General features: G+C 37.1%; 1 protein-coding gene across 3 annotated transcripts; it reads right to left on the reverse strand.

Moving 5' to 3' along the window:
- Positions 1–5,470: 5,470 nt before the first annotated feature.
- Positions 5,471–12,357, reverse strand: LOC142542403 (putative sphingolipid transporter spinster homolog 2). Of its 3 annotated transcripts, none has more exons than XM_075649027.1 (16): positions 11,968–12,357; positions 11,392–11,523; positions 10,079–10,180; positions 9,685–9,789; positions 9,509–9,584; positions 9,043–9,117; positions 8,749–8,848; positions 8,609–8,671; positions 8,144–8,195; positions 7,912–7,988; positions 7,697–7,773; positions 7,416–7,529; positions 6,935–7,054; positions 6,580–6,708; positions 6,018–6,096; positions 5,471–5,760 (listed from the first exon to the last, which is right to left on the reverse strand). In XM_075649027.1, the coding sequence occupies exons 1-16, from the start codon at positions 12,147–12,149 to the stop codon at positions 5,645–5,647; spliced, it is 1,599 nt and encodes a 532-aa protein (XP_075505142.1). In that variant the 5' UTR covers positions 12,150–12,357; the 3' UTR covers positions 5,471–5,644. The 3 variants fall into 3 exon arrangements, with proteins under 3 accessions (XP_075505142.1, XP_075505157.1, XP_075505149.1); XM_075649042.1 differs by having other exon boundaries at positions 8,144–8,180; positions 11,968–12,356; XM_075649034.1 differs by having other exon boundaries at positions 8,144–8,176; positions 8,602–8,671; positions 11,968–12,355.
- Positions 12,358–26,277: the final 13,920 nt, after the last annotated feature.

Below are 26,277 nucleotides of genomic sequence, written 5' to 3' on the forward strand. Positions count from 1 at the left end.
AAAGTCAGCTCGGGATCCTTTTATTTAGAAGATGCTCAAGGACATCCCCTCAAAAGGCCTTGGAATGTATTTAATCTAAAGAATTACTATACATAGAAATAAATGAAAGATATATTTTCTCAGAGAGTGTTATGAATGTTTCTGTTATCGTATCCTAGGAGTTACTAGGCCCCGGTTATAAAAAGCCCAAGGCACTACACCCTTGCTCGGGGCACCACACCTCGACCATTCCCAAGTCCCGGGACATGTTCCGCGGCCCGAGGCTCCGTACCTTGGTTCTTAAAAGCCCAGAGCACTACACCCTGGCTCGGGGCACCACATCTCAACAATTCTCAAGTCCCGGGACATGTTCCCTGGCCCAAGGCTCCGTACCTTGGTTTTTAAAAGCCCAGGGCACTAGACCCTAGCTCGGGGCACCACACCTCGACCATTCCCGAGTCCCGGCACATGTTCCCCGGCCCAAGGCTCCGTACCTTGGTTCTTAAAAGCCCAGGGCACTAAACCCTGGCTCGGGGCACCACACCCTGGCTCGGGGCACCACACCTCAACCATTCCCAAGTCCCGGGACATGTTCCCTGGCCCGAGGCTCCGTACCTTGGTTCTTAAAAGCCAGAACACTACACCCTGGCTCGGGACACCACACCTCGACCATTCCCAAGTCCCGGGACATGTTCCCCGGCCCGAGGCTCTATACCTTGGTTCTTAAAAGCCCAGGGCACTACACCCTGGCTCGGGACACCACACCTCGACCATTCCCAAGTCCCGGGACATGTTCCCCAGCCTAAGGCTCCGTACCTTGGTTCTTAGAAGCCCAGGGCACAACACCCTGGCTCGGGGCACCACACCTCAACCATTCCCAAGTCCCGGGACATGTTCCCCGGCCCAAGGCTGCGTACCTTGGTTCTTAAAAGCCCACGGCACTACACCCTGGCTCGGGGCACCGCACCTCGATCAGTCTAAATCCCAAAATATGCTCTATTGCCCGAATTTTCTACTTGTTATATGCACCAAGGTTTTATACCCGGGTTTAAGGTTGCTTACATCCGGGTCACTTACGGAGTACATGGCATTTTATTCATTACGGGGATCGAGATCCCGGTTACTTATTGAAAGTTACCGGTTAACTCGCAACACTTAGAAATTTTCTGGTTATTTACATATAAGCAATTATATCACCCGAGTTATTAAAAACTAATCAGGATATGATTGCAGAAAAGATAAAGGGAAATGAAAATTTTCATTAATAAAAGCCCGAAGGCCGAGAGATTACAAGACAGGAAAATACAAAGGAAAATACAATCCTAATCTATATCTACATGTTCAGGCCTGGGCTGATCTTCTCGGGATGGCTCCTTCTCCTCCTCGCCATCCTTGTGAAGGGATGCGATGGCCAGGCCAAAATCAGGAAAGTTTTCCTTATCTGGGGGCAGGAGTCCGGCTTCCTCAAATTGTTCCCGGCATATTTCAAAGCCGATCTGAAAAAGAGGGTAGGCCTTGTCTACCACGGCCTTCCTGAACTCAGGAGATTGGAGGAAGGAAGCCTGCCACTTGTCCTTATTGTATTCAGCCAGGACCAGGGCATTCTCAACACGCTCAGCCCAATGCAATTGCAACTCTGCCTATTCAGAAATAGAGTGGAGACTCGATTCTGAGACAGACAGAGAGCCTTGCAGACGTTCCTCTCGGACAAGGCCTTCAGTAATGTCTTCTTGGGCCTTGTCCAGGGCTGCGCGCAGTTTAGCCACTTCCTTTTCGTGAGTGGCTCGATCCCGGGCTAACTCCTCTTGCAGCATCTCCTGAGCATCTTGAAAAGACCGGGCTCGCTTTCCAGAGACAGTGGCAGCCCCTGCAACCTCCTCAAAGGCCGAGATCAGCAGGTGAGCGGCCTGCTCAAAAACAAGGCCAGTAAGAATCAACAGTGATCAGAGTAAGAAAATATTACGGGGATTAATACGAACTTACCTCCAAGAGTTTGTTTGAGCCCTCGAAATGCTTGGCAGAAGCTCGGGAATTCTATAAACGAGCCTCTTCATCAGGAGTGAGGAGCTGCTTGAGAATCTTCAGCCCCCTTGCTGAGGAACCCGCATCCAGTATATTGACTCGGGGAGGCTGCTCGAGGTGGAGAGGCTGCTGAGTGGATTGATGCCGGGGGGGGTGGTGGTTGACCGAGTTGCTTGGGAAGAGCTTTGACCCCCCTCCCGGCTATCCTCGTCCAGAATCTGTTCCGGGCTTGTGACAGCCTTTCTTTTCCTCTGGGTCAGAGGGACGTGATCTTCAGAATCCTCCCCGGATTCATATCGGATGGCCTCCTCCTCCCGTTGGGGCTCGACCGAGCCCGTTGTGCTTGTTGGGCCGCCTCCTCGGCCTGTTTCTTCTCCAAAGCAGCTTTCCGGGCTGCCAACTTCTTCTCTTTGGCCGCCTTCTCGGCCGCCCATTTCTTGGCAAAAGCCTCCTGCATTCTCGAGTTATCTGCACAAATAGGGAAAGGAAACGTCAGTACAAATTGCACATTCGCATAAAATAATATTAAAAGACGGGTATGGAAGAATATGTACCAGGTTGAGCACCCGAGCCAGTAGCCTTGTCGATCACCCTTTCCAAAGGGTCCTCTGCCCGGGCACTCAACCCATAAGCTACAAAATTCTCATTCGAGATAAGAACGGAAGAGGAATATTTGTGACCCTCCACCAGGGTCTGACTTGCGAGGAAAGGTTCCTCAAATTTGTAACCTTGGGGGAGGGCAGGTTGTGTTGGGAGAGAAGGGAGAAACCAGGTCAGACAAGGAAAAGGACCGGGGAGTTGAATAAAGAAATACCTTCCTTTCCACCCTTTCTGTGAGGAAAGGATGTCATCAAGGAATCGGGCATTTTGCCGGGCAGTCAGGGAAAATGCATTATCCCCGAGCCGGCAAGAAAAGTAATAGTGAAGAATGAGGGGGTTAATAAGAAGATTATTCATTTTAAATAAAACATAGGCCGAAGCCATGATGCGAAAGGAATTGGGGTGGAATTGGTTGACAGGGCGGTGGGGGAAGATCTCAGCCATTGATCTAAGAACACGTGGACGATCGTGATGAGCCTTGTAAATTGTACCGGGCATGTGAAAGGACGTGCACGATTATCAATGTGTCAGACTTATCGGATTCTAGGAATGCGAAACGATTTTCGGCGAGAGTTTAATGCTAAAGCATGCGCCATTATGACACTACATTTAATTTCTCGAGAACACTAAACGACACAGTACCTAAAGCCCGAGAGATATGAGGCCCCGACATCTCATCCAAAGCCCGGGAGATATGAGGCCTCGGCATCTCGATTAAAAGCCCGGGTTGTATCAGACCCCAGTATCCTATTTCCTATATGAGGTATTTAAAGCCCCCGATGCTCTTACTCACTCTAAATTATTTTTCAACAAAATTGCAAGGAATGACTGATCGGGACAACGAGTCAAGCTCTAGCCCGACTATTTTAGGGATGGGTGGTGATACCCCAATAAGGATGCGGGTTATCATTAACCCGGTTTGTTACATGGATAGCTCAGGACAGAGCCAATATGCTAATCGTTTTTCCAAGGACCCGGGTATTTCTCTTCTCCCCGGGAGATCATCAAAGCCCGGGCTCCTATACAAGTACCCTGGGTAACCTACTACCCGGGCCGCCTCGAGAATTGCACCACACTCGAGTATGATTAGTACAGGCAGTCTAATCTGTCAGGGCAACTTGGATTTGGAGTGTCCTAGAAGTCATCAGAAGCTACAAGTATGGGCAACCAACTTGCCATACTTAGTAGGTGGCACGAGAATCGAGGTACCTACCTCATTTTTTACTATAAATAGCAGGTATACTTCTCATTTAATGATTCTGAAATCTTTTGAACTCTAAGCATTACACATATTTTCTCTCAAATATTGCTTGTGTTCATCTTCAACCTGCTGACTTTAGCATCGGAGTGGTTACGCCGGACACCCCTCCGGCGCCCATTCACGAGTTCTTTTCATTGTTTGCAGGTGCTACCACAGCCATTATTCTCACTCAAAATTTCCAAACACTATAAATTATTGATTTGATCTGTTGGAGCTTCTTACCCGGCTCACCCATTTCAGCGAGATTACATCAGTGACATTCCTCAATCACTCGCATTTCCTCCCGTCGTTCCGAAAGATCCCTTAGTTTCGTCTTGCCCTTCATCATTTTTAATGTGATGTGTTCGACTTGTGGTTTTTGATCAATCATTGAGCAAACACTATGCTTCCAAATTTTCCGGTCTTAAGCTAATAGTCTCTCATCCAATGTATTTCTCTCGATACTAACATCTACAAAAAAATATTGATATTAATGAAGCATTTGTTTTTCGGATGAAAATCGGTACAAAACATTGAAAATGTGATACTGATAAATGATATTTGAGTATCAATTGTTTAAGAAAAAAATTTCGTTTTCAATTGGAATGACTTTATTAACATCAATATTTGCTACACATCTTTGGGACACAAAAATCATATATTAGCATCAGATGTTAAAAAGTTGGTACTAAAATATCAAACATTACTATATATTCAATCTTATGTACTGATTTTCATCATAAAAGACAAATATGTCATTAATATCATTATTTGTTATACATGTTTGAGTACTCAAAAATCATATATTAATATCAGATCTGAAATAGTTGGTTCACAAATATCATATATTAGTGTCATATTTTTATTGCTATGTACTGATTTCATCCAAGAAAAGATATATGGGCTCAGAGAGTGCAAACACATGATGTTGTGGATTATGGACTACAAACACATAATTTTTCTGATAGAGATTTGATGAAAATTTAAGTTTGAGTGTGGTGATTTAAAGCAAATTTACCCTTCAAAATATGTCTTGACTTGTATATTTTTTTTAAATAAAGAAACCTGTATTTGAAGTTTGAATCATAAACCTATATATCAACATAATATTATTTTTATGAATTATTGTCTGAATTATATTTTTACTACAATTTGTTTTAATAAAGAATCTATCTAGCAGAACATATAATACGACAACAGTTGTTATTCTTGTCAAACAATTTATCGTATGGTTCACATTTTCCCTTCTTTTTTTTACAATCCATTTTTCTTATAATATTTTTTTCGAGTTAACTCAATTAATATATTAATGATTCAGACTATATGTTAAAATTTTTAGGAATTTTCATCTATAATAATTTTTTTTTTTGGATTATTTTAGTGACTAATTATTTATAAATTATCGTTAATGGGAACGCACGTGTATTCATAAATCTATTTTAAGATTCAATTTTGCTTCACAAAATACCTTATTATTTGACACAATAAATCTTTAAACCTATATCCATTTCATTTACTCGTGATGTAGACTCGACTAAACTATTTAAGTTATGAAATAAACCTTTAAACTTTTTATTTTGTTATAACTATAAATATATGTATTCTTTCCATTAGGTTTCGTAGATACGATAATAGCCAAGAAGTTTACTCATTGGCAAATATGAATTTACTTATCACATTGAAGGTCAAGGAAACCAACAAAAAAAAAAGAATAATTATTCACGAAACATATTTTTTTTATTTAAAAAATAAAAATCGTGGTCAAAACAAGTGCAAAATAAAAGGCAGCAAACTTCAAGATAACTATGCTGTTTCAACAGTCCTCTGATCAAGCAATGGAGTTGAATTTGCCTTGTTAACAACAGCAACTGGATCCTCGTTATCTTCGTTGTAACGATCCACGCCGTGAAGGAATATGCCTGAAAGATTACAAAGAACCAACCCGGAAACGTCACATTCGGTTCATCTCCAGCATAATCAGAAACATAATCAGAAAGCGGTCTTAGTTCAATTCGGTTTCAGTTCCTAATCGTCCCTGATTTCATAGTCTTGATAAGGCCCCCCCAAAACAATATGCATGTATCAAAGTACTTATTCGATATCGTTAAACCATTAAAAATAAACGCCGACTCCAACATGATATAAAACAAATAACGAGTTTGATGAAAATCGTCACCTATGAACCATATTCCAGCTGCCAGGAACAGAATAGATGTTAAAATAAGAGCAGTCAACCTCCAATTATTAATTTTATCCTGCAAATTTAATCTTCATTAGAACTGAATCACCAGAAATTGACAAAGTTCTCTTTCTTTAAGATAAAGCGGATGCTGCTCTGCTAAAAGTTCAACTCTAAATCGCATAGCAACTCTAACACCACATTTCAATCATTGTGCTACCAGAGATAATCGTCTCTATGAGAAATTTTGTTCTCAATAAATGCACCAATTATAACTCGTGAAAATTGAATGTATGAGCTTGGCTCAGATACCAATTATGGTTATGTTAACTGAACACAAAATTTTCAAGACATGCGACTCTCTGCATACCATCTTTTAGTATCGGCAATTATTGCTTCCTACCATATTTTATTCTCAAAGTGCATGGTCTGTATGATGACCATGTAATGATAAATTGCCAATATCTGCCTCGACTGAAATCAAAATCTAAAGACCTACACAAATTACAATGGGTGCTGAATGCTGATTATAATCAATCAAAGAAACTAAGGCGCAAACCTGAAGAAGCCCGACAAGGGGAGAAGATGGCACATCACCGAATATGTGAATGGATACGGTAGACATGGCCATGGATAATGGCCGCAGGCTAGGCTTAACGCAATGCAGACAAACAAAATTTACTGGGGCCTACAGTGGCAAAAGTAGAATCTTGTTAAGTCTGATAGCATTTACTGAAAAAATTCAACATGTTAATTTTACGAAATAGAAGAAATGATAGAGACAAAATCATTTTCGGCACCCTTTACACTTTAGCACCCTTTTTGAATTCCACGATATAGAATCGAATACTAAACAAGTACAGAACAGGTGACCAAAGGACAGTGAAACCAAGAAGATAAACAGGAAAGACTACCTGGGTAGCAAACACCAGAAGCTCTCCTACAGCAAACAGAGCCAGAAACACATAAAGGCTCTTGAAGCAAAAAGCAGCAAAGCAAAAGGCTGCTCCACATAATGCCGCCACCGATAGAAGCTGACACAAAATTCAAAATGTGAGCACTTCTTGATTAAAGCCAAACATTTATGTATGGCATTATAAATAAAACATGATTAAATAAAACAAATCCACTTTTGGACGTTATTTAGCTAGAAAATATATATATAGATTTTTAATAGAGATTGCTCCCAAGAGGCTCGGGATGCATACAAAAGTTTCATTTACAATATCACTCTGCAGAAAAATGTCTTTTTACCCGACACAGAAATGAGTGTGCAGGAGTCCATCGTGCAGTGAATCAAGTTTGATTCAATCATAAATTGTTCCATGCAAATTTCAAATTGGTGAGACAGTAATAAGTGATTGAATACGTGAAAGTAATGAACAAAAGGCCCACCTTAAAAGCATTTGGTAAAGTGGAAGTCATACGATCAAGAACAAAACCACCAGCTAATGATCCAAGAATTCCGCACAAAGCTGTAACACCTCCAAACATATAATCTGCATTGCTCTGGATACAAATAAAATATATATAGTGTTGCAAAGTATGTAAAGTCAATATTTATTTTTTGAAAAAGGTAAAGTCAATATTGAGTGAAAAGAAGACCCCTCTAAGTGACAGAAAAAAACAATAAACGGCTAAATGACAACATGTTATACAGGCCATGAAGATGTTACCATGTGATATATGTTATAGCCAGCCTTAGGTCCCCAATAGGAATAGGCACCAATGACAAAATTATAGGCAATGTAACCTGCAATAGCCATTCAAAAAGAAAAATTACAAATACAAGGTGGCACTCTCAGTTTGTAGTATTTAATCAGCTAATGTGTTGGTTGGTAACTATCGTGTGTCCTTTTCCACCAGCAAAATCCACATAAAGAATATTTACCCAGAACGTTCACCACGTAAACCTTCTCAAGACAAAGAGCTTTCATATTTCTCCCAAGTACTCTCAGACCTGACGAGCTGAAATCACAAAAAACTCAGTGAGAAAGGATCCATTCATGTATGCAATTGACTTCTGACCCTTTTGGACGTAAACTTGATCAGGAAAAACATATTCTTCAATAAAGCATTTCCCATGGAGAAATCAAAATTACTTCTTGGAACTAACTTCTTACCATGACGGTTTTGAACTTTTGTCTGCAACTTCTCTTCCTGAAAGTTCACAACCTTTTTAACCAAAAATACATTCATAATAATTTGACCACATGCAACGAAATATAGACATTCTAGAAAATTTTGAAGCAACAGGAAACTACAAAACTAACAAACAAGAGAAATTCAAAGGATATCAAAACGTAAGGACAAGCCAATTTATAGATCAAGAAAGGTTTATGAGAAATTTTACTCAAGTTCACTCACTAATATAACATCATAAGTCCCCTCAGAACTCTTATTTTACAATTGACCATATAATCAACTAATCATTCGGTACTGATGCTGCGGTGCATCAATAAAATTATCCAGCAAAAGTTGTCACCTAAGTATCAGAAGCACTCTATTCTGCAAGTATTCATAAACGGGAAAATTTGATGCAAATGCTTCTAAAGTTGTTTTGATCTGTAAAACATTAAACCCGATACCTTGATCTTCAGAGCCATCATCTACAGCTCTCGATGCTCTTTTAGACCCAGCAGGAGAAAAGCCTGTCAAAAGATGTCTCGAGAAAATGGCGAGTAAATAAAAATGGGAACACAAAATTAAGCAATAGCCCAATATTGACCTTTTAGCTGTAAAGGCTTCATAACAAATCCTAAAATGACAAAAGGGAGCATCAAAATAGCCTCCACCCAGAATGCCCAACGCCAGCCATATTGACCAATCTACAAGCAATAACCAGAAGAAAATGAAATGGGTTCTATACTGAGCATAAAAAAGTGTCTTTACAATTGAGAAAAAATCCATGGAAAAATAAATACTAATATCGAGTTCATGTGGGTAAACACTTGATCGCGGGAGAACTCATAATTTGCAAACAATATGCACAAAAATTTTTGCCAGGCAGTTATAGACATACCCATCCACCGTAAACATATCCAACCGCAATACCAGTTGGTATACACATGTAAAATGCTCCCAGCCATGCTGTTCTCTGTCACAAGGAGTACACAGGAGCTAGTAAGGAGATTAGGCTGTCACATAAAAGAAGTGTCCTATTGTTTTAAGTCCTGATTTCCTTAGATTTTAATTTTATAAGGACAAAATTGGAATTTAACAAAAATCAAGATTGGCATAAGTAATGGCATTCTGAGGAGACTGTCTTTTTCATAAGCCCAAAATCACAGTAACGCTGGCACTTGCATTATTCTTGTCAAGTCAATGTGCTTCTTAACACTTAATAAGTGAACCAGTCAATTAGTCGCCTAGATATTGGTATGATTTGACATAAATCTAACAAGAGCATATTCTGAAAGAGTGTCGTATTCAAAAGAAGTGTGAATCTTATAGATATCGTGTGAGACGACAATTATAGATGGACAAACCCGAGCGACTGGAGCATTGTCATCGATGAATGGAGCTGCGAGACTTATAAAAGAAGCCTCGCCGACACCCACTAGCCTACAGAAAACAAACATATAAAGGGAAAATTCATAATGATATAAACAAAGAAATAAATAGCACATACGACTTTGGTATGATTCGGACAAGCTTTACTTACATGCGACCAACTGCAACAGTCCAAAAGTTTTGTGAAAAACCACAAAGAGTAACAGCAAAGGTCCATACCGTCAAACCAACTCCAATAAGCCTAAAGGGATTGAAGCTGCAAAGTTCACATGGAACAAGAAGGTAATTTATTACCCAAGAAAAAATAGCCTTCAAACCTTCAAGTAGGATGTTCCAGATATTTTTTAAGAGTTCAGCCCTTTTTCCTCATCCAATTTTTGTACACATAAAAAATTTGTATTACCGATAGAAATCAAGAAACTGGAGAATAATATTTCATAGAAGCCACAGAAGAATAAATGATAGCGGAGAGGAAACGCCAAATTGACATGAGATGCATATGGATAGACTAAGAAAAAATAATGAAAAAACAAATGATTTATTACCTGTTAGCTGAAGATGCAAATATGGGAGATGCTACAAGGAGTCCCACCATGAAAGCGGATGATATAACTCCATCCTCAAAATTAGTCAAGTCAAATTCACCCCTGCATAATTTTGTATAAGAAAATACGACAACATAAATATTGCATCACACATAAGAAGTTTTCAGTAGGGTTTCTTTCTGTTATTGAAACATTAACTAATCACATGGTTCATTTGGAATCAACTTATTTGGCCACAACATCCCAGAAATTCATGTAGTAAGAACTACTAAAAAAATGTCACAGAAAAGTCAACAAATCAGCAATTTGTTAACTAATCACATGGTTTATTTGGAATCAACTTATTGGCCACAACATCGCAGAAATTCGTGTAGTAAGGAACTACTAAAAAAATGTGGCACAAACGTCAACAAAGTTACCAAGTAAATAAACAAAAGAAGTAAAATAGAGTGGTAAAACACCATATTTCGCCCAATACACCGCACTGACTTACTACTAAAACACTTCAGCTTTTCTGCTTCACCTTTTCCTCTCAACATTTTTGTACTAAGTACTAACAAGAAAAACAAATACATTTTTCACCACATTCTATTCCATTACATGGCATTTAAAGAAAGAAGGGAGAGGAGTGGGGGCTGATGCATTAAGAACTCTTACAGTAGGAGAATCATATATCCGTTGATGCACATTGTTATTCAAATAAATTGAAGTAAAAAGGAAAGCGAACAGGAATGAAGATAACAGAATTCAATTTATCATCATATAGCCATTGGTGCACATAGTTACTAAAATCAATTGAAGTAGAAAGGAAAGCAAACCAGAAAGAAGATACTAGAATTCAATAACTAATTGCCAAGCTCCTGCAGTACGAACATTCTAACTGAGGCCAGCTTAATCATTTAATTATTGACCTCCTGTGTCCCCTTGAATTATTGTTGAAGGTATTACAGAAAAGGTGTGTCATGGAGGAGAGTACCCATTCAAAATTTCCTCTGACATATATTCCTTTGGTAATGAAAAAACTACATTATATTGCATGTTCATTAATCCTCCTATGACACCGCAATCAAACTAAATCTACTAGAAATATGGGAGCCTCAAGATTAACCCCATCCTAGAAATATGTAATTACCCTTTTTCCAATTTCGTTGCATTTCTGAATAGGCAAACAGTCATGAAGAGGAGATAACAACGCACATAATATAAACCACATAAGAATGATCATAAAAAGGATGCAAGCAAACAAAAAACAAAGAGTGAACCATTGATTGTCACTCTATGGATTAGTAACCAAAATTGATATAAGAACTTACTGGATTCCACTACCACCAGAGCATGCACCACTTTCTGAGCAAGTTTTACGACTTCCATTAACACCATTACTTGCTATAGCACCACGATCCACGTAATTTATTAAGTTGATTATACAAAAGATTAAAAGCAACCTGCCAAAATAGAAAACAAGGATGAACGATGGGAAACTTTGATAGAAATCTAAAAGCTTGAATTCACAGATTGAACAGAATTCAGGCACTGACACAAATAATGTTTTTCAAATCCAGTCACACAGATGAGAAATTCAATCAAAACCGTCCATTAGAAAACTTTTCAACCATCAACGTCCCATACAAAAGTAAAATAACTCCAATTTCGCTCCCAAAACAAAATTTTGCATAAATTCATCGACCAAAATGCAATACTTCAACATCGACCATTACCTGAAAGACAAACTCACCAATTTCTTGGAGACCCACGAGGCAAAAAAAGCTCAAGATTCAAACTTTCTTGATTCCAGAACATATCCCACAATTCCACAGGAAAATCACAAAATATGACCTCACACAGACAAAAAAAACATGAAAAAGGGGTGCAGGCCACCCCAAAGATACCTTTTAGGCGTAAACCAAGAAGGGTTGACAGATGATAATGTATCAGCTCTTGCCATGTTGTTCCCTGCTTCCTTCTCTGTCTCCGCAGGCACAACTGGAGATGGATGCTTCGGACTCGTGCTCAGGTTTGTTTCCGGGGTTGGGCCCTCACTTGGGTCCTCTGGCTTTTCCTTTTCACCCATTGCAAAAAGAATCAAACTTCCAATATATACCGGTTTTCTAATAATGTTTGACCAGCGGTTCTATTGGAAGCCACCAAAGGATTCCTCCCTTTGATACGTGTGCGTCCTCCTCCTGTTTACCTTTTTTCCACCTTTGTTATTCTTGGTTTTTTACTGCTTTTCGTTTATGGTAAACAGACGATTTGAGATGTTTGAGGATGGAACTTCTTGTTGTGATCCTTGTAACAAAAAAACTGATCTTGTGGGATTTTATACCAAGTTCGATTTTTGGACGAGATAATGAAAATTCTCCTCTATTTATTTTTTACCATAAAAATTATTTTCTAACTCAAATTATGAGTTGTGTGGAATATTGTTTTATTGCGAAAATTTTGTATTTATATGTTATTGTCTGATCGATCTCCAAATCATGTATATGCGCCAACTCATGCATACGTTATGTCTGTAAAATTACGAACAAAGTTTAAATTTAATATAAATTTTTAAAATTCAAAATAAAGAGAAGATAAAAAAAATTATTACTACGAAATGACTAACTAGGAGGAATTTTTGCAGCGTTAACTAATTTTCATGTTATATTCAAGACTAACATGATGAATTAAATATTCACAATTTTAAATTAAAATTTTAAAAATATTTAGCAATTTAAAACTATAAAAAATAGATAAATATGATAAAATAATAATAATAATAATAATAATAAAATAATAATCATATGATAATAGGAGAAGAGATAGTTTCTCTTAAGGATCGTATTGATAAAATTATTCTGGCTATTAATCAAATTAAACCAGATGTTTATATCCAAACAAAAGAAGAAGAAACTAATATTGTTTCTATTGCTACTTCTTCTATTCAATCCCCTCCAGATATAAAGGATTTTAAATTTAAATCTTCTGTTTCTGATATAGAAAAATTATTAGAAGAAAAATTTAAAAATCTGAATTTGAATACTCTTAATGAAGAGTTAGATAATGATGAGAATCATTCTGAAGAAGAAATTAATAAAATCAAATGGGCAGATAAACCTACCCAAAATAAATATTATTATAATAGACCTACTCCCATGGATGTTCTTACTGAAGAACAAGAATATATATTTGCTAATAGTTATAATGGGAAAAGTATATATGAATGGAATATTGATGGGTTTAGTGATAAGCAAATTTATAATACTGCTCACAGAATGCTTATGTATAGTACTGTGTGTAAAACTTCAGGCAATACTGATAAAAATATTGCTAAGATGATTATATCAGAATTTACTGGCCAACTTAAAGGTTGGTGGGATAATTATTTAAATCAATTCCAAAAAGAAGATATTATTAATTCCATAAAAATTGAGAATAATATTCAATCAGAAAATGTAGTCTATTCATTAATAATGACTATGATTGAACACTTTACTGGTAAATTCACTGATGAGAGTGAAAAGATTCGTACTTTATTAAGTAATCTAAAATGTAAAACACTTACTGATTTTAGATGGTATAAAGATACCTTTTTATCTCGAATATATGAGATAACAGATTGTAATAATAGTTTCTGGAAAGCCAAATTTATAGATGGTTTACCTTTTCTATTTGCTAAAAGAATTAGAAAAGTCTTAAGAAAAGATGAGATTAATATTCCATATGATAAATATACTTATGGAAATTTAATTAATACTTGCATTAAAGAGGGTTTAGCTCTCTGTAATGAATTAAAATTAAATAATCAGATTAAAAGACAGAATTTACTTGAGAAAAAACAGTTAGGTAAATTTTGTGATCAATTTGGAATGGACTTACCTAATAAAGGTAAGAAGAAAATTAAAGAAAAAGACGAAAAACTTTATAGAAAGAAAAGACATTTGTCTGATAGACAAAGAGATAAAAAGAAGAAAAGAAAAGAAAGCCGTGATTTACGGAAAGAAGAAAAATATAAAAACAAAATTAATAATTTAGACATAGATGATAATCTAAAAGAAACATTATTTAAAATAATAATGGATTCGAATAATAATTCTGACAGTGAAACTGAGAATTTTTCAGAATCTTATATTTCAGATGAAATTATAGATAGTGAATCAGAAATATCTTATTTAGATGAATGTAATAATTGTATACAAGAAAAATCTTGTTTAAATCATATAGAGGATAATAAAAATCAAAATGATGATTTTTATAAACTCATGTCTCAATTCAAAGACTTAAATATTAATGTGTTAACTAATAATAATATTTTAGAATTCCTTAAAATGATTGAGGATCCAGTATTAAAATCTACAATTATTGATCAGATGGAGAATACTGCTTCAACTAGTAATAATAATAATAATAATAACATTCTTGTTAAACAAGAACAAGCTTATTCTAGGAAAGAAGTTAAAAATCTTTTACAACAGAAATATAGTTAACAGAATCCAGTTACTATACAGAATTTAGTTAAAGAAATAGAAAATCTTAAAGAACAAGTAAAAATTTTACAACACAATAATAATAGTTTAAATTATCGTATTTCAATTATTGAAACTAATAATTCAGTTAATAATTCTGATAGTTTTGATAATCTTCAAGATATTTCTTTCCTTGATCCAGATAAAAAACATCTATCTGTTTTAAGCATGATTATATCTCAAAAATGGTACACCAATATTACTTTATTAATTGACAATTCTTATAAAAAGAATTTTATTGCTATGATTGATAGTGGTGCAGATTTAAATGTTATACAGGAAGGATTAATTCCTACGAAATATTTTCATAAAACTACTCATTCTCTCTCTCATGCAGGAGGAGAACCATTAGAAATAAATTATAAATTACCAAAAGTTTATATTTGCAAAGATAAAAGCTGTATTCAAACCAGTTTTTTTGTAAGGACCGTGTATCGTATTATCGTAAATTCTATATGATTATCGATAATTCATGAATTTGATGTGTGATTATACATTTGATGTATATCCTGACAATTGAATTGAGAAATGAATATTGAATATGAATTGACGTTGTAAGAGCTCGATTGGAGAAGCCGGACGCCAATAAGTACAAAAATCAAATAATTGTACAGAACGTGTGGCGCCCGGACGGTAGAAAATGACCGCCCGAGCGCCAGGGTTGAAATTTGCGTATAGTTGGGCAGAACACTCCGCGCCCGAGCGGTAATGTTTGACCGCCCGAGCGCGGCATAAAGATTTCTCGGGGACAGAATGTCTCGCGCTCGAGCGCGAGAATTCTACCGCCCGAGCGCGAGAACGGTGGTGATAAGAACGAGACTTCTGCTTTACTCTTTCTTCATTTCCTTACCGTGGCTTCGAGAGAAAAGAAGGGAAACTCGAGTTCTTTCGTCTGAATCGACTTCGAAACGCTGTCCAAACGCGAAACAAATTATATATTTGTAATCGTCGCATCGAGGGCTTATATATTCAAAGTGCTGGAATAATATGTATTTGAAGTTGAATTTCTGATATGTAGTAGAATAACCGACAAGAAACTTGTATTCGAAGTCGGAATTGAATTATGATATGAATTTTTGAAGTTTCAAATGATATTTGAAACTCATATCAATGATTTTGGAGTATGTTATTCATTGGAATGAGTATGTTATTGATGTAGATAAAGTGTAATATCAATATCTTCAGGCTACATCAACTGGAAACGAAGAATTGAGGTATGTTGCGACCGGGTAACATACGACATGTATCTGTATTATATGATATATATCGGATTGATTTGATTGATTGGAATGAGATTATGTGTCTATATGCCTTATTTGTCGATTGATGTGGCATACATGACATTGAGATTGAGATATCGGTGTATAAAATAAATGTTTTGTTAACACACATCATTTTATGCATACATCGATACATGACATGCACGTTGAGCTATGATCCTTGGATACCCTGATATGATTTGATTGGATTCCGGGGTTTGTGAACACAATCGCTATGCCGGTATTATATGACCCGTAAAGCATAGACAATTGTGGCCCCATATGATTGGATATGAGATTTGGGATTTGATGGCGCTTTGCCGACGCTATTATACGAGTATCCCATATTGGCCGGTGTGCCAGCTCGAGCATTGATTTGATAGTGATTCGATTGATTCTGACATGTGCTCAGTGGATGGGCATTTGACCTGATACCTCCACGACATACATGCATTGCATACCATATATCATTGTTTAGATACTTGTGGTATATATGATTGGTTGTTCCATACGGAGCTTTGCTCACCCCCAAGGGGGGCTGCTGCTGTCTTTGTGTGTGGACAATGGGCAGGTACTCCAGGATATCAGGAGACCGGAGAGGGTACTTCTGGAGGGAGCCACAGCTTGGGCTGAGGTTTTATGTTTATGTCTTGTTCCCAGTATATATGTATATGTATCTATATACCGGGGCATGTCCAGAGGATATGAGTTGTTTATATGTGATTGGTTTTGATTACGTGTGGGCATGTTTTATGATTTGAGATTAAATACTATTTTCAGTATTTAAGTTATAGAAGAGATATTTTGGGCTCATTGTAAAGAAATTTTAAACTCGTTTTCCGCTGTAATTAGTTAATCCTAATCAGATTGCATTGTAATAACGATTAGGAGCTAAGGGCCCCACAGAATATGGTATCAGAGCATAGCTGGGAATGCTCGATTGAGTCTTGTGCACACGTAATAGGCACAAATGAATTGTGCATATGTGTTTGAATTATTTGTATTACTTGCTCTTATCTGATTTGAATTGAGTAAGTATTTGATGAGATTGACGATATGAGATGATGAGATTGTGAAATTGTGATATTCATCTTTTGATTTGTAGATGGATCCCATAAATGAAACTGCGAGCAGCAGTACTGAGAGGATTGTTGGACAATTTGAAGGATTGTCCATGGATGTTGTGATGGCTCGATTCCAGGATCTGAAACCACCGAGGTTCTTTGGCACTGAGAGTGCTGAAAGAGCAGAGGCCTGGTTGAAGGATATTGAGCATCTGTTTAATATTGTTGAGTATTCCAAGGCTCGGAGACTGAAACTTGCTCTTTATCAGTTGAAAGACCGAGCTAAATCTTGGTGGGAAGCCGCTGAGATTGGATTGAAAGAGGCCGGGATTGAAGTCACTTGGGATGTCTTCAAGGCCCAGTTTTTGGAGCAGTATTCCCCTCCATCCTATTATACTGCTCAGGAGAATGAATTCAATAATCTGCAGCAGGGAACGATGTCTGTTGCAGAGTATGCTTCGAAGTTTTCTACTTTACTGAAGTATGCACCTCACGTAGCTGGGAATGCGAGGGCAAAATATAACAGGTTTGTAAATGGTTTACATCCTACTTTGTATACATATGTTGTTTCTGGATTGCCTACCAGCTATGCAGAGGCAGTGGAACGAGCCGAGGCTGGACTTAGGAGAGGAGGTCCACAGTATACTCCTCCACCTCCGGTGTCAGCTCAGCAGCATACTTTGCGGCCGAGGGGTAAGAAGTTCAAGAAGACTGGCTCTGTTTCTTCGTCTTCTTCGAGCTCTAGTGGGTCACAGCGAGGGAGTCATGTGATTGCTCTCTATTGTAGCCATTGTGGAGGCAAACATACTATCGAGCAGTGTCGAGGTATGTTTGGTACTTGTTATCAATGTGGGCAGGAAGGCCATTTCTCTCGAGTATGTCCGAACAGGGGTACGACTTCTGCTCAACCCCAACCAGGATTTAGAGGTGGCCCTGGTATGACGAGACCTGCTGTTCTTGTTCCATCTTTTCAGCAGTCGAGTGTCCACGATATCGAGGACTGGGTGGTCAGAGTGCCCAAGTTCTTCCCCAAGTGAGAGTGTACGCCATGACTGAGGATCAGGCGAGAGAAGCTCCGGGAGGTGTGATTGCAGGTATTTGCACGCTTTGCGATTATCCTGCACGTGTTTTATTTGATACAGGAGCATCTCATTCATTCATATCTCATGCATTTGTTGCATCTCACGATATTGAGTGTACCCCGTTGTATGATACTTTGTCGATAGCCACGCCAGCAGGGAAGATTATTTTGTCTGAAAGAGTTGTGCATAATTGTGTATTGATATATGAGGATAATGTGGTATTTCTGAATTTGATTGTCCTCCCAATGCACGACTTTGATTGTATTGTTGGCATGGATATCTTGACGACAAATCGAGCTACTGTTGATTGTTGTCATGGGGTGGTTCGATTTCGACCGATTGATGGACCCAAGTGAAATTTTTATGGCAAGGGTTCCCAAGCCAAAATTCCATTGGTATCTTCCTTGGAAATGTCTCGATTGTTGACTAGCGGAGATGAGGGTTATCTTATCTACGCTATTGATATTTCGAAGAAGGAGCCTTCTTTATCTGATATTCCAGTTGCGAAAGAATTCCCGGATGTATTTCTTGATGAGATTCCTGATTTTCCTCCTCATCGAGAAGTTGAGTTTAGTATTGATCTTGTGCCGGGGACTGCGCCTATTTCTAAAGCTCCCTATCGCATGGCACCTTTGGAATTGAAAGAATTGAAAGAACAATTGCAGGATCTTCTCGATAAGGGGTATATTCGACCGAGTGTATCGCCTTGGGGAGCTCCAGTTTTATTTGTTCGAAAGAAAGATGGTACTATGCGAATGTGTATCGATTATAGGCAAGTGAATCGGGCTATTGTGAAAAACAAGTACCCACTTCCTCGTATTGATGATTTATTTGATCAGCTTCAGGGTACTTCTGTATACTCGAAGATTGATCTTCGTTCTGAGTATCATCAAGTACGAGTTTGAGACGAAGATGTGCCCAAAACTGCTTTTCGTACGAGGTATGGCCACTATGAATTCTTGGTTATGCCTTTTGGTCTTACTAATGCTCCTGCTATCTTTATGGATTTAATGAATCGGGTCTTCCGAGATTATCTAGACCGATTCGTTATTGTTTTTATTGATGATATTCTTGTGTATTCGAAATCGAAAAAGGAGCATGCTGAACATCTGAGACTGGTACTTCAAACTCTTCGTACTAGTCATTTATATGCCAAATTGTCCAAATGTGAATTCTGGATGGACAAAGTGGTATTTCTGGGCCACGTCATTTCGAGACATGGCATATCTGTTGATCCTGCGAAGGTCGAAGCTGTATTGAATTGGCCGAGACCTACGAATGTTCCTGAGATCCGTAGCTTCATGGGTTTAGCGGGATATTATCGACGTTTTATCGAGGGATTTTCGAAAATAGCTAAACCTATTACTCAACTGACACAGAAGAATCAGCGATTCATTTGGTCAGATGAATGTGAAGCTAGTTTTCTTGAATTGAAGACGAGATTGACCACAGCACCTGTGCTTACTATTTCCTCAGGTACCGGAGGATTTGTGGTGTGTACAGATGCGTCTGGTAAAGGTTTGGGCTGTGTTTTGATGCAACATGGCAAAGTGGTTGCTTATGCATCTCGTCAATTGAAATCTCATGAAACTCGTTATCCTGTTCATGATCTTGAATTGGCTGCCATTGTGTTTGCCCTGAAGATTTGGCGTCATTATTTGTACGGAGAAAAGTTTGTTATATATTCGGACCATAAGAGTCTGAAATATCTCTTTTCTCAATCCGATTTGAATATGAGGCAACGCAAGTGGATGGATCTCCTGAAGGATTTTGATTGTGAGATTCAATATCACCCTGGATCGGTGAATGTTACTGCGGATGCCCTGAGCCGGAAAGTTTATGATTCTATTTTAGCTTCTGTTTCTGTCGCCAAAGTACACGAGGATATATGTACTTCTGGCTGGACTTTTCACTCGAATTGGAATTCTGTCATGTCTCAGCATTGCAAATTGAGCCGAATTTGATATCGAAAATACGAAAGGCCCAACGAAGCGATGCTCAGATCCAAAAGTCGAAAGAACTGGTATCTGCTGGACATCAGTCTGGATTTCAAATTTCTTCTGATGGTTCTCTACGACTTAATGGTCGGCCGGTAGTTCCTGACGACTCTGAGTTGAAATCTGCCCTTCTTCGAGAAGCACATTGTAGTAAATACAGTATTCACCCTGGAGGTCGAAAGATGTATTTGACATTGAGACCTCAATTCTGGTGGAAACGTATGAAGAAGGACATTGCTGAGTTTATTTCGAAATGTCTTGTCTGCCAGCAAGTGAAAGCCGAGAGAATGAAACCGGGAGGATTGCTCCATAGTCTTGAAATCCCGAAATAGAATTGGGAACATATTGCTATGGATTTTGTGACTCATTTACCTCGCTCGCCCAAATGCTGTGATGATATTTGGGTGATTATTGATCGGCTTTCGAAATCTGCGCATTTTATTCCGTATGAACGGACTTATCCTTATAAGAGAATGGCCCGTTTATACATTGAGAATGTTGTGAGACTGCATGGTGTGCCAGTCTCGATTGTATCTGATCGTGATCCCAGATTTTCTTCTAAATTCTGGGGTAGTTTTCAGGAGGCGATGGGTACGCGTTTGGCTATGAGTACTGCTTATCATCCTCAAACTGATGGCCAGACTGAGCGTACGATCCAGAATCTAGAGGATATGTTGCGTGCGATTGTAATGGACTTCAGAATGGGATGGCAGGATGCCTTACCATTGGTTGAATTTTCTTATAATGATAGCTTTCATACGAGTATCGGTATGGCACCGTTTGAAGCTCTATATGGGAGACGATGTAGATCACCGTTATTCTGGAATGAGATTGGTGAGAGACAATTGACTGGACCTGAAATGATACAGGAAATGAACGATAAGGTTCAGTTGATTTGGCAGCGGATGATGCTCAGGTTCGTCAAACGAGTTATGCGAATAAACGAAGACGACCCTTGGAATTCCAGAAAGGTGACAGAGTGTTTTTGAAAATATCTCCCTTTAGAGGCACTGTTCGATTTGGCATGCGAGGGAAATTATCTCCTCGTTATGTTGGTCCATACGAGATTCTGGATCGAGTTGGTGATCTTGCGTATCGATTGGCATTACCACCAGCTTTATCTGCCATTCATGATGTATTTCATGTTTCTATGTTGAGGAAATATGAACCAGATCCATCACATGTGCTTGCACCTGGCGAGGTTGAACTTGATCCTTCTCTTTCCTATGTCGAACAACCTGTTCGAATTATGGATCGAAAGGAAAAAATATTGAGAAATAAGTCGATTCCTCTAGTACGAGTGCAATGGACACGACATGGTGTTGAAGAATCAATGTGAGAATTTGAGAGCAAGATGCAAGATTCGTATCCGCATTTGTTTGATTCTATGACATCTGTTCCATTGTATTCGATGTATTCTGATCCTTTTACTGATTTTAGTTTTGATATGTACTATAACTGGTTATATATGTATGTTTGCCAATGTTATGTATATAGAGATGTTTGAGATTTCGAGGACGAAATCTTTTAAGAGGGGAAGAAATGTAGGACCGTGTATCGTATTATCGTAAATCCTATTTGATTATCGATAATTCATGAATTTGATGTGTGATTATACATTTGATGTATATCCTGACAATGGAATTGAGAAATGAATATTGAATATGAATTGATGTTGTAAGAGCTCGATTGGAGAAGCCGGACGCCAATAAGTACAAAAATCAAATAATTGTACAGAACGTGTGGTGCCCGGGGGGTAGAAAATGACCGCCCGAGCGCCAGGGTTGAAATTTGCGTATAGTTGGGCAGAACACTCCGCGCCCGAGCGGTAATGTTTGACCGCCCGAGCGCGGCATAAAGATTTCTCGGGGACAGAATGTCTCGCGCTCGAGCGCGAGAATTCTACCTCCCGAGCGCGAGAACGGTGGTGATAAGAACGAGACTTCTGCTTTACTCTTTCTTCATTTCCTTACCGTGGCTTCGAGAGAAAAGAAGGGAAACTCGAGTTCTTTCGTCTGAATCGACTTCGAAACGCTGTCCAAACGCGAAACAAATTATATATTTGTAATCGTCGCATCGAGGGCTTCTGACTGAGGTAATTTTCTTCTAGTTCCAGCAGCTCTAAAAATCAAAGTGCTGGAATAATATGTATTTGAAGTTGAATTTCTGATATGTAGTAGAATAACCGACAAGAAACTTGTATTCGAAGTCGGAATTGAATTATGATATGAATTTTTGAAGTTTCAAATGATATTTGAAACTCATATCAATGATTTTGGAGTATGTTATTCATTGGAATGAGTATGTTATTGATGTAGATAAAGTGTAATATCAATATCTTCAGGCTACATCAACTGGAAACGAAGAATTGAGGTATGTTGCGACCGGGTAACATACGACATGTATCTGTATTATATGATATATATCGGATTGATTTGATTGATTGGAATGAGATTATGTGTCTATATGCCTTATTTGTCGATTGATGTGGCATACATGACATTGAGATTGAGATATCGGTGTATAAAATAAATGTTTTGTTAACACACATCATTTTATGCATACATCGATACATGACATGCACGTTGAGCTATGATCCTTGGATACCCTGATATGATTTGATTGGATTCCGGGGTTTGTGAACACAATCGCTATGCCGGTATTATATGACCCGTAAAGCATAGACAATTGTGGCCCCATATGATTGGATATGAGATTTGGGATTTGATGGCGCTTTGCCGACGCTATTATACGAGTATCCCATATTGGCCGGTGTGCCAGCTCGAGCATTGATTTGATAGTGATTCGATTGATTCTGACATGTGCTCAGTGGATGGGCATTTGACCTGATACCTCCACGACATACATGCATTGCATACCATATATCATTGTTTAGATACTTGTGGTATATATGATTGGTTGTTCCATACGGAGCTTTGCTCACCCCCAAGGGGGGCTGCTGCTGTCTTTGTGTGTGGACAATGGGCAGGTACTCCAGGATATCAGGAGACCGGAGAGGGTACTTCTGGAGGGAGCCACAGCTTGGGCTGAGGTTTTATGTTTATGTCTTGTTCCCAGTATATATGTATATGTATCTATATACCGGGGCATGTCCCGAGGATATGAGTTGTTTGTATGTGATTGGTTTTGATTACGTGTGGGCATGTTTTATGATTTGAGATTAAATACTATTTTCAGTATTTAAGTTATAGAAGAGATATTTTGGGCTCATTGTAAAGAAATTTTAAACTCGTTTTCCGCTGTAATTAGTTAACCCTAATCAGATTGTATTATAATAACGATTAGGAGCTAAGGGCCCCACATTTTTATTAGCAAAAGATATTTCTAGCCAACTTATACTTGGTCTTCCTTTTATTTATCAAATTTATCCTTTAACTTATGTTGATGAAACATGTATTATAAGAACTTTTCAAGGTAATCCTATTTCTTTTAAGTTCATAACTAAACCTGTTCATAGAATTCTAAATGAATTACAAGAGAAGATTGATAGAAAAACTTTTCAAATAAACTCTTTAAAAGAAGAAGTTAATATTTTAACTATAGATGATAAATTACAAAATCCTAAATTACAGGAAAAAATTAAACTTATTTATAATAAGTTCTCACTAGAAATATGTAATGATCTTCCAAATGCTTTTTGGAATAGAAAGAAGCATATTATATCTCTTCCATATGAAGAGAATTTTGATGAAAAGAATATTCCTACCAAGGCTCGTCCTTGTCAAATGAATTCTGAATATTTAGAATTATGCAAAAATGAAATTCATTCTTTATTAGAAAAAGGTTTGATAAAACCTTCTCAATCTCCTTGGTCATGTACTGCTTTTTATGTTAATAAATATTCTGAACAGGAAAGAGGTGTTCCTAGATTAGTAATAAATTATAAACCTCTTAATAAGGTTTTAAAATGGATTAGGCATCCTATTCCTAATAAAAAAGATTTATTAGATAGATTGGTTCATGCAATTATATTTTCAAAATTTGATTTAAAATCAGGATTTTGGCAGATTCAAATTACAGAATCTGATAGATATAAAACTGATTTTAATGTTCCAATAGGACATTATGAATGGACAGTTATGCCATTTGGACTTAAAAATGCCCCTTCAGAATTTCAACAAATTATGAATGATATCTTTTATAATTACAGCAATTTTATAATTGTTTATATTGATGATATCTTAGTGTTTTCTAATGATATTGAAACACATTTTAAACATTTAGATATGTTTAAGAATATTGTTATTCAAAATGGTCTTGTTATATCAAAATCTAAAATGATTTTATTTCAAACCAATATTAGATTTCTTGGTCATATGATTGAAAAAGGAAAAATAATTCCTATACAAAGAAGTATAGAATTTGGTTCAAAATTTCCTGATATTATAACTGATAAAACTCAGTTACAGAGATTCTTAGGAAGTTTGAATTATATTTCTCCTTATATTAAAGATCTTACTAAAGATTCTGCTATCTTATATGATAGATTAAAGAAGAATCATTTACCTTGGTCTGATAAACATACTAATGCTGTTAAAAATATAAAGAAAAAAGTTAAAAATCTTCCTTGTCTTATGCTTGCTAATCCCCAATGGGATAAAATAGTTGAAATTGATGCCTCAGATATAGGTTTTGGAGGAATCTTAAAACAGAAAGATCCCCAAAATAAACAAGAATATTTTATTAGATTTTATTCTGGTAAATGGAATAATGCCCAGAAAAATTACTCCACAGTAGCAAAAGAAATCTTAGCTATTGTCAGATGTATTTTAAAATTTCAAGATGATTTATATAATCAAAAGTTTATTATAAAAACTGATTGTAAATCTGCAAAATTTATGTTTAATAAATATTTTAAACATGATGTTTCTAAACAAATGTTTGCAAGATGGCAGACTCATTTAGCTCCTTTTGATTTTGAAATCATTTATAAGAAAGGTGAAGATAATCATCTTCCTGATTTCTTAACTCGAGAATATTTATCCTAATGTTTTTATTCATATATATGAATTCTCGAGGAAGAGGAGAGTCCTCTTATAGAGGGCGAGGTGGTAGGGGAAAACCCCCTAATATCATTGCACAGCATGGTAAACAAAGGCTAATAGCCCAGAACTTATCCAGTTCATCAGCCAGTAATACTGAGCAAAATAATGAGTTATACAATGAGTTTCAAGAATTTTTGAAACAAAAACAGAGAAGTAATACAGATTCTCAATCTTCAGCATCATATGCTAATATCATCAAAGAAGATGATAATGATTCAGGTCTATATACAGAGACAAAACATCGTGAATTGATTCTTCTTATAGAAGAAAAAGATACCCAATGGGAAAAAACTCCATGGACTATCATGGAAAGATATTTAACCAATACATCATATGTATATGGTTCTTACAAACAAAGAGAATTTTATGAAAATCTTTTGTTATCTACAAAAAGTGTTGATATAACTCACTTTTTCAATAATACCCAGCAAAAAGGAAGTTATAAATTCTCAAAGTTCATTATCAAGAAGATAATATCTATTGAAGAATGAGATATATCTCCATTGGTTGAAAAAGAATTTTATTCTGAAAGTCATAAAATGAGTTTTAAATTCAATTTTGGGATTATATTGAAAGTTTTAATAAAACTCTGTTTAATGAAAATGAAAAGAGGAAACATATATGGTTTCTAAAGATTTGTGAAAATGTTTTTCATCATCCAGTTCCAAATTGGTTTTTAATCTGGTGGAAGATATTTGGTCCATCTGCAAAGATTTTGCCAGAGGTTTTTATAAAACCCATGAATACTTGGTTAAATGTTTCCCCAAGTATTAAAAAATCATTCTCTGAACATTGGATTGATGGGAAGACTTTATGTATATTCTTCATGGAATTTGGAATTCCTTGGATCTAGAAATGCCAACCAGAATTTGGATACACTGATGAAGGAATCTCTTGCATATGGCGAGTTAGTTCCACTAAATTTTGGGACAATTTATTACGAGATGATCCAGAAACTGGAAAGCCTTATGGCTATGAAACTCTTCATCAAATGGAGGAAAAAATTTTATTATATCAGACAGAATTTCACAATCAACAAGAAAAGGAAAAAGCCTATATGAGTCCATTCAAGATTCTTACTCAGAAATATTCTGAGATTTATTCAAAAGAAAAAATGATTGAGTTTTATATTGAAGAAATGAAAAAGGATATTTTTCATAATATTGGATGTTTTGATTCAAAGTCAGATAAATCTATGGCGTCTGAATCCAGCGAAAATCAAT

The sequence above is a fragment of the Primulina tabacum genome, chromosome 1 (genome assembly GCF_025594145.1).
Source record: "Primulina tabacum isolate GXHZ01 chromosome 1, ASM2559414v2, whole genome shotgun sequence".
Classification (NCBI taxonomy): Eukaryota; Viridiplantae; Streptophyta; class Magnoliopsida; order Lamiales; family Gesneriaceae; genus Primulina; species Primulina tabacum.

Coding starts and splice junctions, on each gene's coding strand:
- LOC142542403 (XM_075649027.1), bottom strand. CDS start 12,149: ATGGGTGAAAAGGAAAAGCCAGAGGACCCAAGTGAGGGCCCAACCCCG. Junction 10,181..11,391: donor TCTGGTGGTAGTGGAATCCA/GTAAGTTCTTAT, acceptor AAAATTATGCAG/GGGTGAATTTGACTTGACTA. Junction 7,055..7,415: donor CTTTACCAAATGCTTTTAAG/GTGGGCCTTTTG, acceptor ATTTTGTGTCAG/CTTCTATCGGTGGCGGCATT.